Below are 16,042 nucleotides of genomic sequence, written 5' to 3'. Positions count from 1 at the left end.
ACAAACTCTATTTTAGGTCTTTGATGAATATATTTTCAAATTTAATTAGCAAGTCTATGATATATTTCCATGTCAAGCACAAATGCTTCTACAGTGTCAATGTTTTGCTAATGGTTTTCCATCTTCAATGGAATAACAAAGACCTTTCTAACATATGATTCTTTTTTTGCCATTTGCAAAGTGTATTTGGTTTGTTTCTCGTGATTAATGCTGACTGATAGCTGGTTTGTTTTCTCTTCCAGGTTGTGGAAACTAATTTGGTTGCTTTTGACTGTCACTGGATCATTATAAATGAGGTAAAGCCAACTAAACCTTATTGTCAACTCTGTGTCCTGGTTTCATATACTCGTACATAGTTGCATCATTTCCTACAGCCTTGAATTTCTAAGAGGAAACAGAACATGACATAAACTTCCAGCTTACTGAGTGGATGCTGTTAAATAAAAATAGAATGAAGAGTTTTTAAAAATGATAAAGAGCTTTATATGAATAAAAAAAATGGAGAAAGTCTTCCCCACTGAGTATCTTTTAGCTTTTTCTGTTGGCACACACTGGCTGCTTAGGGAGATCGTCTTTATAAAAAGTACAGTTCTTCTTTGTAAGCAAAGTGAATTCCTCTCAGTGGAGTGCTTGTGTTCCATTTATATTTTAATGTTGTTTTGAGAACTTTTCTATCCACCTCTACACGATGATTAAATAGTTCAGTATATGAATATGAATATACAGAAAACAGATTATTTCCCCTTTCATAAAGAAGTAAAATTGTTTTGAAATCCATAGACTTGTCAAATTCCTTGAGAAAGTTTTTTTTTTTTTTTGCAAAAATAATACATGAGATTAAAAATATATTACAACCTGAGAGCCCTGTGAAATAAGTTATTCCATTAGCACTTGTCAGTCGGAATCAGAAAGGACAATGAGCACATCAGTTACGGACAAGTAATGTGATCACATGGATTTGTCCTAAAGAAGATGTAGTATTCAATCATATTTATTATTTACAAATAAAGGTAATGAATTATTTCTGTGTGAACAACAAATGTTGAATTATAGAATAGTTAACATTTTTTTTAGGGACAAAATAATACTTTGGGTAAGAATTCTGATTTTTCAGCTAGCAAAATAAGTTCAATCCTGGCTATAAAATGTGTGAGCTGTGTTACCATGGACATATAATATAATCTTCCTGTGCCTCAGTTTATTCATTCATACTATAACATTTATTTTACAGGTTAATAAAAATTAAATGAGATATTATCTAATGCTTTTAACACAGTGCCTAACAAATGACACTCAACAAATGGTACTTCAATAATGATTATATCACATTAAAGTTCACAGATCACTTTCTCACACATTATTTTGTTAAACACAAAACATTATTTTATGAAGTACTGAGGGAATGAGATCCATAGAAGATAAATGATTCGTCTCTCTTTACACAGTAAAAATAATGTTTCTCCACACCACAGTTCACTAAAGGAATTGTTCTTTTTAGCTCAATGTAAAGACACTGGGAACAAGTTGCAAATCTGTTTTTGGTCTGCCAAACTTTAGATCTATATGATTTATCACTGTATTTCGCATGTCAAATTAAGATGTGTTCCTCTGAAATTCCTGCAGGTAATGTGGTGTATGTGTGAGATCTGCTTTCCAATGAGGTTCTGATACCTTCTAATTTTCTAATACCTCTTAATCTTACATCTACAATGACTAAGCATCAGGATACAGGGAAGGGCAAAAGGAAGGGAACTTGGCAAATCTGCATGATAACTTTTCAAATTAGATCCGAGTGATCTTCAGAAAGTTCATGGGACCGGCCTGGTGGCGCACTGGATAAGTGCGCTGCTTGGGAAGCGCGGCGGCGCTCCGCCCGAGGGTTCGGATCCCACATACAGACCAGTTCCCGCTCACTGGCTGAGCGAGGCGCGGGGGCAACACCGAGGGTTGCGATCCCGTTGCCGGTCCCGGTCCGGTACGGGGGCAACACTGAGGGTTGCGATCCGTTGCTGGACACGGAAAAAGACAAAAAAAAAAAAAAAAGTTCATGGAATGGTTCATGTTATTTTTAAATCTATTTTTCTACGAACGTTTTAAAGTGCACTTGTATTTTCATTTCTTTTTTTCTGCAAGGAAACTAAAGTTCAAAGAAATTAAACAATTCACCAAATATTACACAACTATTAATTGGTGATAATGAGAATTAAAATTTAGTCTTTTCCAGTGTAAAGCTTTGGATGTTTTCGTTTTGTTTCGTTATAATTCCCCTTAGGGATGACATTTCTGAAATTCTCACTACCTCACTTTTAATCTTATAGGAGCCGTTTATCCCACTAGCTTGTCTTTAGTTTAATTATTTTTCTACTTTTTTTGAAATAAATAATCCTCCTTATCCCTTGTTTTTACTTCAAACTCAACTTCTGATAGAAATAGACCGCTCAGATTACCTGTTACAAAGCAAGCTATAGTCATTTTACTTGTTTATGTCAAAAAATCCAAAGAGGAAAAAAAAAGTGGCTTCTTTCTTCCTTAGAGACATGCATTAATCAAACAAATTAATACTTACAGTCACTAAATGGAAATGGCCATCCCCTTCTATTATTTGATAAAACTGTAGAATGAATTTCTGAATTAATTTTTTTTTTTCATATCCAATTTACCCTCTACAGCTATACCTGGATCTTAAAAGTGTGAACCCGGGCCGGCCCATGGCTCACTCGGGAGAGTGTGGTGCTGATAGCACCAGGGCTGCGGGTTCGGATCCCATATAGGGATGGCCGGTTGGCTCACTGGGTGAGCGTGGTGCTGACAACACCAAGTCAAGGGTTAAGATCCCCTTACTGGTCATCTTTAAAAAAAAAAAAAAAAAAGTGTGAACCCAAGTAGGGCTACCCAGAACATTCATCCACTGTTAAAGGGCCAGTTGGTGCTTTGGAAGAAATCGCCCCTTCACATTAATATTTATAGGCATAGTCTAAGTAGACTAGCATGTATTTCATTGGTGATAAATACCATGGAAATAATAAAACAAATTTATATTTTATTTTGCCTTTCATAAGCATTATGACTCATTTTGGAGAATTTATCATTAACTTTTTTTTCATAAAATATTAGGAGGGAAATATTGTCTTTAAATGGATGTTCCACAATTTGGGCCACTATTTTGCAAAATAAAACATTCATATAAACAAAACAATCTAACGGGTAAATGACTCAATAAATATTAGGAGTTTAGAAGACAATAAAGAAGGCATCAATTCTTTTCTCATCCTTCTAACTTGGGTATTCTACTGTAAATTGTCCTAACTATAACTTCACCTTTACCGTCACTGAAACCTTTATCTCTTTTTTTACCCACAACTCTACTCCTAGTCCTTGAGCAAAGGTGTCATTTCTTTTGGGCAGCTCAATACTGCCTAGCTTCTGAAAAATACAATGTTTACACACCATTTACATTGATTATTACTTTTATGTGAAGTAGGTTAAAACTCAGAGAGTGAGCATGTTTTCTGTATTTTCACCCCTAAGAAAAACCATCAGCAGCCAGTATATCTGAGGTCAACAATCTTACTTCTGTATGATCCCATTCAGCCACCTCATTCTGTCTGATATGCCTCAGGAAACTTGACTCTTACCCTTTTCTTACACACTTTTCATTCACATGCTTGTTTATACAAATTTATAATGGATGAATCATAATTTAACCTAGTTTCGTTAAAAGAGGAAACATGAATTTCTCAAATTTACAAGGAAGCTACTGAATCTAAAAGTAACAACAACAAAAAACCCCAATAACAAGCAAATGCCCATTTTGACCGAACATGAAAAACATGAATCTGTCTAGTTTGGTTTGTGCAGCTATTACTTTGTTGCTAATTTTAAAATGAGTTGCAAACATTTATTTAATCTTATTGCACCAATAATTTTTTAGAGAGGGACTATAAATCAAAGTTGACATTGTGCATCATGACACAAATTGATGTAGAAACTTGAAAACAATATATTTTTTTCATTTGCATTAAGTGTGCTATAATAATGAGAGGCTGTGCTAGCTCATATGGTGCAATCAATCATGTGTTAGTACTTGGTAATGGTATTTATCTTCCCTTTGCAATCAGTGGATCCAGCTCAGAAAAGCCTTTCCATATAAGTGTTGTCATCCCTTCAGGGCCCTGAAGCAGATGGCCTAGCACTTTATTTAAGTTTTACAAAAGTTAGAAATTTAGATAGGAAGATATACACTGTATAGAGCTGCAGGAAGCATAACACTTTAAGCACCTTTCTCTTCCCTGATAGTACTGAACCTGACCTTTCGTGTCCTGATGTGATTTTACTGACTTCTTATTTAAATAGTTTAAGTCATTATTCCCTGTCAAGCAATGCTGACTACTGCAGTTAAGGATGAAGTTGGTTTGGGGATGGTGGTTGTTATTGTTTGAGAGTAAAAATGCCTATATGTGTAATGGATGTTTTTTACTTTTTCCAATTTTAGTGATGAATTGAACCACTCACTACTAATAAGTCAAGTGGAAAGTTGCCATTCTGTTCCCCTTTCTATTGATATATAGCTTACAGTTGGTTTTGTTCCATATTTCTGTTGCTTTGTGTTGCTTCGCCCACCACAGATTTGTCACCCCACTTCCCCTGGGTGACAGAGATGCAAAGGATTACTCAAAGCCCATCTCTTCTGAGCAGTCAGAGAAGCCCCAAAGTGGTTAACTTCTCTGGGACTCTCCAGCAAGAGGCCTCCCTTCCTTAGGAAATTAACCTCGAATTGGGGTTCTCTTCCTGCATTTATTTTCCAGACCAGGAAGTTACAGGAAGAGAACATAGGTGGGGTTATAGTTTAACAATATAGGCTGGTAACTTTCAGTGAAACAAGCGAGATGACATTCCAGTACAGCTATCAACAAAAGCTTGATCTTAGCAAACATTCCTTCTTATAGCAATTTCTCAGTATCTTTACATAGCAATCAGTAACTAGTCTATCCTTGAGCCAGCAACCTTGCTGTGCCACAAATCTTTATCTTACACCAGAGACTTATATAGCCTGAGGAAAATTTCCAGTCCTCCACAAGGTCAATATTTGAAACTGCAAGACTTGGGAAAACCAGGCCCTGTGAAGTACATATGCTTTTTAGTATTTTCCACATATTTCAACATTATGTTTGCATAATTACTTCATATTAATGTTAAATTCTATGGAAGTGTCAAAGGGTTATCTTTGCTGAGGCATGAAGAACGTAAACATATCAGGAAAAAAAGCATAATCTTCTCAAACTACACCACATAGCAGACTGCTTAGTGTCATTACTAAAATCTGCTTTATTTAGAATCATTTAATATTTTTAAAACATCCCAGTGTCTAGAATTAAAATTTCAAGCATCACTCTTTAGAAGATGGTCTAGTAAAATCTTGCTATTCATTCACTCATTCATTCATTCATTTTTTAAAAAAAATTTATCAACATTTATTGAATACCTGCTTATTAAGAGCCAGGAACTTTGTTAGATGCTAAGAGGTAAAAGAATGGGAAAAAGTGGGTAAAAGAAATGGGGAAAGAGGAAATAGGAAACTATTTCTCTGAATTGTCTTATATAATCTAGGTTAGTATCTGATCTAATGGATTTTAAGAGTCTTCCTCCCTGGAATTCTATTAATTTAAACCTAAAGCTGATACACTACAAGGATTCAGGAATGATTCGATTTTTCTAACAGGCTTTTTTCTAGGAAGTGGCTGTTTCTGGATGGAGTTGTAGCCCTAACAGATATTTCAGCTTTCCTTTTTCTTCCTTGGGTCTTACACAGTTCAGGGCTTATTCTAAATTAAACTATTAAGGCAACATGAATAAGAATATTTTCTTGGGCATATTAACTTGATTCTTAATATTTTTTTATTATTCAGATAAATTATTTTGGGGAAAAAGACTATATACTTTGCTCCTAAAGAATTAAAAAAAGCAAGTTAGGTATACTAAAATATATTTATTCATTTTTTATGGCAACATCAATTCTACTCTTTTCAATATACTTAAATAAAGAATACAAGAAGAATAAATAATTTCTTGAAATTCATTAAAGTTTGGAAAATATCTGTATGTCTTTATACAGATGAGCATATTTGGTAGGGCTGGGGGCTCAGGAGTGTGAGTACACGTTTGGTAAACTAGTTCTTTACATGATTACTTTTAAAAATCTGATGGTTTAAACATTATTTTTTAAATTTAGAACATTAGAACAATATAGACCCTGATAGATTTTATGATAGTTTCACATTTTAATACTGAAATTAACTTATAGATTTTTTTCATTTAAAAGGATCTCTTTATAGATTAAGTGATCACTCTTCTTTTAGTGTTTATATAACTTTGCACCTGCCACTCTTGAAATGCACCTTCTGAAGTGTGGAAGTAAAGTTCTGTACATATAAAATAGCTGCCTAATCAAGTTTTTATATCACTATCAAACTGGTTTTGAGATCAGATGTCAAAACTAAAATTGCAAGAGAATTTTTTGAGACAGACTGTCTGTTAGTTTCATTTAGAATGGCAGATTCTTTTCTCAGAGAAAATTACTTTCTCTTCTCTTCCCTAATTAATAATAGAAAAAATAAATTCAATTCAAATTGACATTTTTCAGATATACATTAGTTGCTTAGGCACCTGAGAACTTAAGCTCTTGTAACCTGTAAAAGGTAACCATCCCTTTTTGGGGATTTGAAAATTATCTTCTTAAGTTTTTGGCTCTTGATAAATGAATTTATTATTTTTTACAGAATCCTCAAGCTATTAAATGCTGAAATAATGTATCTTTATAGTTTTAATTCCTATCATTCATAAATATTAATATAAATAATTCCTGTAAGGAAATATGAACTTTTTGTATAATTAGTTCAGAGAGTGTCCCTTTTGATGACATATATAAATGCATCCTATGAATAAAGAATATTGTGAATGAAGAGTGCAGAATCTCCCTGGTTCTTTACTTATCAAGTAAGAATAAACAGTGTCTGATTCGGAGTGTCATTTTTAGCATAAAATGAGATAATAGGAAAAGTAGTCAGTGTTTTGCCTACCATATAGTAGGCACTTAAATGTAAATTTGTACTCTAAATGTGCTGATTTGCAGTTCATCCTGGGTTGTGTAGATAGAGACAGAGCTATTTAATAAACTGTGTTGTATGATAAAATGTTGATAAATCTTAGTATTGCTAAAGAAAAAAGGACCACACATATGAGGGATCTTCAAAAAGTTCAGATTCATATTGTCTTTTAATTTAATTTTTCCACTAACTTTTTGAAGTACTTTCATGTAATACAATTTAGTTAATATTACAACAGCAATACAATTTTCCACTGCCTTTTAAATGAAAGTTCCTGGCTGCACAGTACAGATTTTTAAAAATGGAAAGATGTTGAATGGCATTGTTAATATTAAGTTTAAAAGATTTCTGGTTAAAGTTAGGGCTTAAAATGGAGTTGACAGGACATAGTTTAATTCTGCTTTGTGAGTAGGTGACAGAGAATTAAAAAGTGACCTGCTCTTTGCCAGAAAGAGTTTTTTGGTAACTAGTGAAATGACACAGACTAAAGGAAAAAGATGGCATTTTAAATTGAGAAAAACCATTTTTTATGGTACATTTAGGATTAGTCACCCAGAAATCCAGGATATTAAACTGGATATAGCTGATGGCAGGTGTTTTTTTTTTTTTCAGAAAAATCCATATTTCATAAAAACCATAAATTAGACATGAATTTTAAAGCTAATATATTCTACGAGGAAGAATACTATGTAATTAGTAAAGAAGAACATTTACACCTGTAAATTGTCATTTTCTTTTTCATTATTCTGTAATAATTCCTTGGATCAAAACCGAAAAATGCTCACTTCGGTCCAAAATTTATCTTCTGTCAAATCTTTTACTTCTGTTGTTTTAAGAATCTATTCAAACCAATAATATGTTCATTGCAAAGGCTTCATTGGTTTAAAATGTTCCAAATGGACACTATTAAACACAAACTGCTTTAGTAAAGACTGCCTTAGAACTAAAGCTTTTATTGATCACTAATTCCAATTAGAACTGGTGGATTTTATAAAATTATTATTTCATTTTATTTCTTCTACATTCATCATTGAGCCAAATCTTGAATTTTAAGTTTGGAGTTTGGAGGTGGAAGGAGAAGGAAGTGGAAATTACAGTTTTTTTTTTTGTTTTTTTTTTTTTTTTAGCTTGGGAAACTAAAAATATGCAAAGTAAAATTCATTTAGATAAAGAGCATTGGGTTTCTCCCTTCTTTCATTCTGGTTCAGACTGTATTAACCCACAGAATTTTTCATCTTTATGTCAAGACCACAATTATAGACTAACTTACTCGTTCAAAAGCTAGCAAGCACTTTGTTTAATCTATTTCTTACCAAGTAAAACTTATGATTTAACACCAATAGTTCTAAGAAATAATTAGGAAAAGTTTAAAAACAAAAAAATTTCCTCTTGCTGTCTTTGCTTGCCTCATTTAAAATCCTCATTTTTTATTGACAAGAAAAACATATATTACTTTTACATTGCCACTATCTTCCTAGGTACTCAAAGTATCTTGAAACTTATTAATGAATAATAAACTATGCAGCAACTTACTTTGTGACTTTTTCAGTGTTTTGACCACACCTATATTTTTCTGAAGTGTTCAATATAATATATTATAAACTTATTAATAAAGTATATTTAAGTCAGTTGCCCCATTTATAATTATTTAGGCAGTAATGTATATAATTTAAAGCACAGACAGCAACTACAAATGAGTTGATCATTTTAATGACCCTATGTTGTTTTCATTTGGATATGTGCTAAGCATTAAGCAAATGTATTACAGTAATAGAATCCCTTAGCATTTCCAGATAACAACTCATTAATGGTTTTATGTTTCTGTTAATGTATTAATGTATTTCTGATTCTTCCACTTCTTATCTTATCTTATAGGAAATAAACGATGTGGATGTACAAGAACTTGTAAGAAGGTCAATTGGAAGGTTAACTATTATTCGTCAGACATTTCCAGTCCCCCAGAATATAAGTCAGAGGTGTTTCCGTGGCAACCATCGAATATCTTCAACGTTGTGTGATCCAAAGGATCCATTTGCTCAGAATATGGAGGTATACTCTCAATCCATCGTATTTCTTCCAGGGCATTTTGTAGGGCAATGGCAAAGACAGCTTTGTGAGTTATATTGGATTCAGAACTATGGATGTACATGTTATCATTTCTGAACAATTCTCCTCTTCCAGCACTTAGGAAGTCTGATTGGGAGAGAGTGCTGAGAATCTGTCTTTGATCCTTTTGGTCTCATTATAGAAAATATCTACTTCTTTAATAAAAATATAATAAGTAAAAGTTATTTCCTTCTAAGCAAGTAGTTCCATGGCATTTCTCATGGTAGAAAATGTGATTAATATTCCTAATGCCAAACTCCAAATTATTAAGCTAATAAATTTGCTTGACTTTTCCGGCATAAAAAGGACATAGGTGTTTATTCTTTTTTAAAAGATTAGTCTCCAGTTTTAAGAACTTCAGCAAATAAAACTATTTACAAATGCAAAAAGTACTGTAGTGTTATATAGTCATATCCAGCTCAGACAGGAATTGCTGAAATCTTTATCATCCAAAACACAGCAAAGAATTTGAAAGTAAATAAAATCTCTGAACAGCAAAACAGAAGACACCAAGTCTCTACAGCTTGCTCATAAGAATGCCCTTTAAATACTCACTTACAGCCTATTTCTTTTTCTTAAGGAAAATCATGTCAGATCTCTCTCTCTCTCTCTCTCTCTCTCTCTCTCTCTCTCTCTCTCTCTCTCTCTCTCTCTCTGCACTAGAGATCTCAGTATGTCAATTTGAAGGAAATGTTACAAAAAGCTGGTACACCAACAATAGCAAAGCAGCTATAAGGAATGCTCTCTAGCAAGAGACAGGAAAAAAGAATCAAACAGATATACTAACTCATACATTCTGTAAGTGTAGGATTTCTCCTGTAAAAACAAATCTATGTTATAAAAAAATTCCTAAGGGTATCACTGTAGCATAATACTGGCATACTAGTTAATATTTAAACAAGGACCCTAAGATATCAGCAAAGATTTGTCATGGTCAATTTTAGAAGTCAGAAAAACATGATATATTTTAGAAACCTATTCCTTTAAAATGTTTACTATGAAAGACATTTTAGTACTTAGGGATGCTCAGTTTGAACAGTTAAGAATTAAAACTCTAGGAAGACCAGTTCATTTCCAATAACACCAGATAAATAGGGGGATTTTGCAAAACTACTTCTCCTTTTGAAAAATAACCCCACAGCCTCCTTCTTCTTAGTAACATTTGAGGGTTTTTTAGATGAATTACCATTTATCCAACCATTTCCTCAGACTTGGTAGCACTGTAATGAGCAGTATGGCTTCAGAGTCATTACCCATAGAATTTTCTGTTCCCCGTTGGATTTTAAGCTCCTTTAGAATAGGTCACTTCCAGGACCTGGCATCACAAAATCCCATCATGTACTTCTCTGTCATTTCCTTCATCTTTCCTACCACAGTGCTTGGCACCTTTGTGAATATTAGTAGATTTGTATGTAGTCAAGAAGGCAATAGTCAAAGTAAGCCACTGTGAAGCCTTAACAAGGCCTGTTTAAATGTTAGTGTGACTCTTATTGATATGCTTATCATCACCATCTTTGCATATTAACTGGTCACGAGTAGGAGTATACTTGATATGAAAATGATAGAATTCTAAATGGAGAAAAACATGAAAGAATTTTGATTTAGAAAAATATGAAATATTAAAGGCTGTTTCTGTCAAAATGAGAAAGGAATAAAGGACAAACTTAAGAGAATGAACTGTGTCATTTAGGGAAAGCAGAAAATATTTTAAAGCACATTCACCTAACAGTTTAATTCTTCCATGTCAATTAATGAGGTCCTTGAAATCAGGGAGCAAATATTTTATTTATCTTTATACCTTATACGATTCACTGAGAATGTACAGAAAGCACCAACCCCTCCCTAACCTTCGTCTTACCCCTCAAATCCACAGATGGAAGAAAACAGGGCAATTACTTTTTCTTTGAGGATTTGTTACATATTAACTTCCTTCTTATGTGTGATAGAATTTGATTAAATATTTAATATGTAAAAGGAAAACTGACAGGAACTTTTATATGTGAAGATTTGTATAATTAAGAGTCTGAATGCAGGGCTCTTGAATTTAAAATGTTCCACTAAAAGCAGAGAATTTGATACACATCTCCACTAAAAGCAGGCATTTGATATGCAGCTTTGCCTCAATAACATTTTTTTCTGACTGAAGTTAGAGGAAGTAATAAAATGAAATGCTACTTTAGATTAAATTCTGATCAACAAGATACCACTGACTGATAATTTGGGAGTAGGGGAGTTCCCTAGGAGAAGTAACCTTGTCAAGTAGGAGTCTATAAAAATAATGCAGGTAAATATGAACACAGACATATACCTTAGAATTTAGAAGGGTACAATTAAGTAAAACTTAGAAAAAATAAACATATGCAAATATGACTCAAATTAGTTCTAAAAATAGAAACCCAACTACAAAATCACATTAATTAATATGAGGATAGGAGAAGAGGATACAATAGGCCTGTGTAGAAATACCTGGGCTGTCACATATTATAATGTACATAGAAAGGGAAGTAAAAAAACTTTTACAGTCTTTATAATTAGTGCCAGAAAGACTAAAATTTAGGAGTAGCTTAAGTTGCAAAATTGATTTTAAAGAAAACCTCTGAGCTAGAAAACAGTTTTAGCAATACAAGAAACAAGAAGGAAGTGATCCATTTACTGTTTGGTGAAACTATTGTTAGTGGCTGCTAATGGAGAGAAAACAGAAACATCCAAATCCTTTTGTTTGTTTTCTCTAAGAAATACTGTCTCCAAATTGGAAAGGTTAGAGTAAAATTCATTAAATGGAAAGTAAACCACTGGTTTACAAGGAACAGGGGTTTGGAGATAGTGAGTGTGTCCTAACTGACTTGAATAAGGCCTGACAAATAATTGCTCAGGGTCAATACACCAGCAAATGGGATTACAGTATAATTTAAAAGTACTAGAGAAATACTTGCGAAGAGTACCAATGCACAAGAGATTGGTATATTTTCTCAATTCTCAAAAGGGAGGAGAAAAAATTCTGATAATTGGAGTTTAGTACATTAAATGTTAACATTTATATAAACTGTAGAATACATCTTGAGCATGAGTATCCCTTATCTGAAATGCTTTGGACCAGAAATATTTTGGATTATGGATTTTTTATTTTTTTATTTTGGAATATTTGCATATTGGCGATGGGACCCAAATCTAAACACAAAATTCATTTATGTTTTATATACACTTTATACACATAGCTTAAAGGTAATTTTATGCAATATTTTTATTAATTTTGTGCATAAAATACATGGCCCATTACATGAGGTCAGGCGTGGAATTTTCCATTTGTGAAATCATGTTTTCAAAAAGTTTCAGATATTGGAGCATTTGGATTTTGTATTAGAGATGCTCAACCTGTATATTATCGAATAAATGCTTTGAAGTACTTCAAATAAGACAGTAGGGCTTCCTTAAGAATGAGCACTGTCAAACTAAGCCCTTATTAATAATTTTTTTACATTGGAAGAATATTATAATAAAGCTATTATTGTATGTTGATTTTAATATGGTGATTGACAAATTTTATTATGAAATCCTAAGGAAAGACATTGGAAAGTCTAGATAGATTAATGCCACTCAAACATTTTTGCCAAAGAGCTTCTAAAGGCAGAAGATAATAAACACTTTGGCCCTCAGATAGGAAAAAAAAAAAAAAAAAAGTTGAAAATATTTTAAAGCCTCGTTACTACCTTTAAAAGTCATAATATATGAGCTTCTATCAAATAAAAAGTGGCACTTCAAATAATGTGCCAGTTAAGCTGTTTAGTAGTTTTTCCTCCAGATCTTCAAGGGGAATTTATATACCTAGATATACCAATCAAATTTTCAAGCAATATTGACATGCCAGAATATGCCTTAGATAGATATATTCAACAGCTTTGAGTACTTCCTGGTATCTGCAGCCTGTCACCAGGGGTTCTTTTATCCTTAGTTTTAGGCATGTGAAACCAGACAGATATTCAAAGTTCAGTGACAAATATTCCACTCTTGAAATGCAAAGAAATTTCTATGGTTATTCACAAGATTCTGTCCTTGGACCAAATATTTTCAAAATGTTTGTCATTGCATGAATGCAAATGAATAGGTCGTGCTTATCACATTTATAAATGACATACAACTAGGGGAGAAAATTTATGTTGTATTAGATAATCAAGATCCACATTGTTTATATCAACTGAACAATAAGCCTAAAAGTTGAAATTTCACAGAGATAAAGTATAGAATCCAAATCAATTATGCAAAGTCTAGATGGAAAAGTCCTGGTTTGACAGCTGTTCAAAGCCATTATGTTGAAGGCAAATTGAGTATGAGCATAGCACAAGTCATATTTGCACCAACATTTTAATATAATCCTGGTCCCTATGTCAGAAGCTTTTTGCTAGGATCTAGAGATAATATCTTGCACTACTCACTCTTAGATCACATCTGCAAAAATGTGTCAGTTCTGTCTGCTAAACTTTTAACAGAAACATTGAAAAACAAGAGGACTGAGGAAGAGAACTGAGATGATGAGCAGCCTAGAAACTATATACGAGGAAATGAACAACTGAAGGATATTTCAGGGCAAGCAGCAGATGGTGTCAAATATTGGAAGGTTGTCATGTAGAAGAGATGGGTACTGGAGGTTCAGTGATATAAGAGAAAAAGTGTAGTGACACTAAGGTAAAGAGAAATGATTGGTCAGATGTGGGATACTGGAGTTTAAGATTTTAGAGTGATATATATTTGTGTCTACTGAATAGTCATTTGTGTTGATTGTGGCCAGAGTAGAAGTGAAGATCATCTGTGTAGAAATTGAAGTGACCTTTTTAAATACTGAGAGAGAGAGTTTGGGAAGGAGGAGTTAAATACCTCATGAATAAAGAGTGACCAACAGGTCAGCAGAGGATGGCAGAAAGTAGCAATAAAGTGTGGCATAGGAGAGAGCATGAGCCTCAAAGGAGAATGGACACTTGTATGAGAAAGAAGTGATAGATTAGGAGGGGTAACGATAAGCTCAGAGAATGTCAACAGCACTTCCTGATCCTGCAGTTTGGAATGTAGACAAATGAGGCGAGGCAGTCATTGGTTGAAAATACCTATCGCATATCAGGTACAAAGCACCCACCTTTAAGACCAGCATAAATGCTCAAAGTACACGCCTCAATGCATGCAAAAAAGACTGCCACAAAGTGTCAGGTTTGGGCAGAATCCAGTTTGCCAGATTTCTCATGTCTTGACTTCTGCCAAACCCACCTGACTTTAAACTTGACTTTCTTGTTTCTCTTCTTCCTGTGCTTTTTGTTCTTTTATTTGACAACTGTTTATCAAAAACTAAATATGTGCTAGGATCTAGGCTAAGTCAAAGGAAAATAAGGTATAGGAAAACAAATGAATGAGGAGGAAAAAAGATGTACAAAATAAATCCCCATCCAGAAGGAATTCATGTCCTAGTGTGAAAGGCAGATTAAAAAAAAAAAAAAAAATCTTAGCATTATGATGCTTCAATAGAGGTATGCACTGTGTGCTTTGGGAAATAAAAAGAGGACTGCCCATCATAGTCTAGGATGGTCAGAGAGGGTGAGAAGTTGTCAGGGTAGGATTTTCCTAGCATGTAACCTTTGAATTGAATATTGAAGGAAGTTAAATAGTTGGAGAAAGGTAAACAGACATCAAAAGATGCTACCACAACAATCTCACATACCCACTTAAAACACTCAATCAAAGGGAGAAGCAAAATGAAGCTAGAGAGATAAGAGGAAGCAAGTTTGAGGCAGTGGAGCCAGCAGAAGTTATAAAAGGCCAGATAATTTTGACAAGTCTGTCAAAAGATTTTCCCTTAATTGCTGGGCACAGCCCATTCATTCTTCATGTTTCTTCTACACTTTCATTTTCTACATTTGTTGGGTCTTCACAGTCTAATTCCAACTTGGATTTTGATTCAAGGACTACTTTTAACTTCAAGGCTCACACTTCAAATGTATCAGATTTCAGCATTTCCCTTCTAGTTTCTCTAGTAATCTGGCTGGGGGGGAGGGGGATGGGAGGAGGGTGGGACAGGGGTGAGAATAGCCAGCCCTAATTCTTCCTTATAAAGAACAAACTTGTATTTCACATAATGCATAAGAGTGTTCAATGTATCTTCAAAGAAATATCTACCTTTCATAAGTATTGTACATATAAAATGATGCTTAGCAAGCACAAAAAACTCAGAAGACACTGTTAGGGAGCTCTTATTAACGGCTGTACATTTCATCAAACTCTAATTATCCCAGTAGTTGAAACTTAGTACCATTCTGTGATGTGAGCAGACAATTTCATAAGTTTTCTTCATTATTAATTATAGCCAGAGAAAAATCAACATCCTCTCTCCCCTTTGTTTTAAAGAAAAACTGTGACAAGACACTTTTAAAAACCCAAGAAAATGTAAATGCTTTAAGATGGAATTAATTTTTATCACTACATTGATTTCTCTTTTTTTAATTTGATATTGGGGGTTTCCTTCTGAGAGGTAATAATGTAGCCTTTAACAGGTTTTATTGACCTAGGATCCTTTTTGATATTCATCTTTTCTGGATAGTTTCTAATTTCTTTGAAAAATTAACACATTTGATTATTAATTGACAATATGGGTCGTGGTCTGGCAGGACACAATTGTAAGAGAACAATAAACCTCAGCAAAAATTGGCATAATCTATTTTTCAATTTATGTAGAAAAAAAATAATATAATGGTTAGCTTAGAAGAAGAAATCATTAATGTAAACACACATTCACAAACAGTAGATTTGTCATATCAATGAATTGCAATGTATGTGTATACTTATATAATTTTGTA

General features: G+C 33.4%; 1 protein-coding gene across 1 annotated transcript in view; it reads left to right on the top strand.

Annotated features, from left to right (window-relative positions):
* Positions 1-221: 221 nt before the first annotated feature.
* Positions 222-16,042, top strand: part of LOC103596339 (glutamate receptor ionotropic, delta-2) — a gene marked incomplete at its 5' end in the record, with an annotated part of 308,693 nt that continues 292,872 nt past the window's right edge. Inside the window, 2 exons of the mRNA XM_008579952.1 lie at positions 222-296; positions 8,979-9,152. Coding sequence (XP_008578174.1) covers positions 222-296; positions 8,979-9,152 — 249 coding nt within the window. The remainder of the gene's footprint in view (positions 297-8,978; positions 9,153-16,042) is intronic.

The sequence above is a fragment of the Galeopterus variegatus genome, unplaced genomic scaffold, assembly GCF_000696425.1.
Source record: "Galeopterus variegatus unplaced genomic scaffold, G_variegatus-3.0.2 Scaffold1990, whole genome shotgun sequence".
Taxonomy (NCBI): Eukaryota; Metazoa; Chordata; class Mammalia; order Dermoptera; family Cynocephalidae; genus Galeopterus; species Galeopterus variegatus.
The sequence above is the reverse complement of the archived record's forward strand: the minus strand, read 5'-3'. Positions and strand labels throughout refer to the sequence as shown.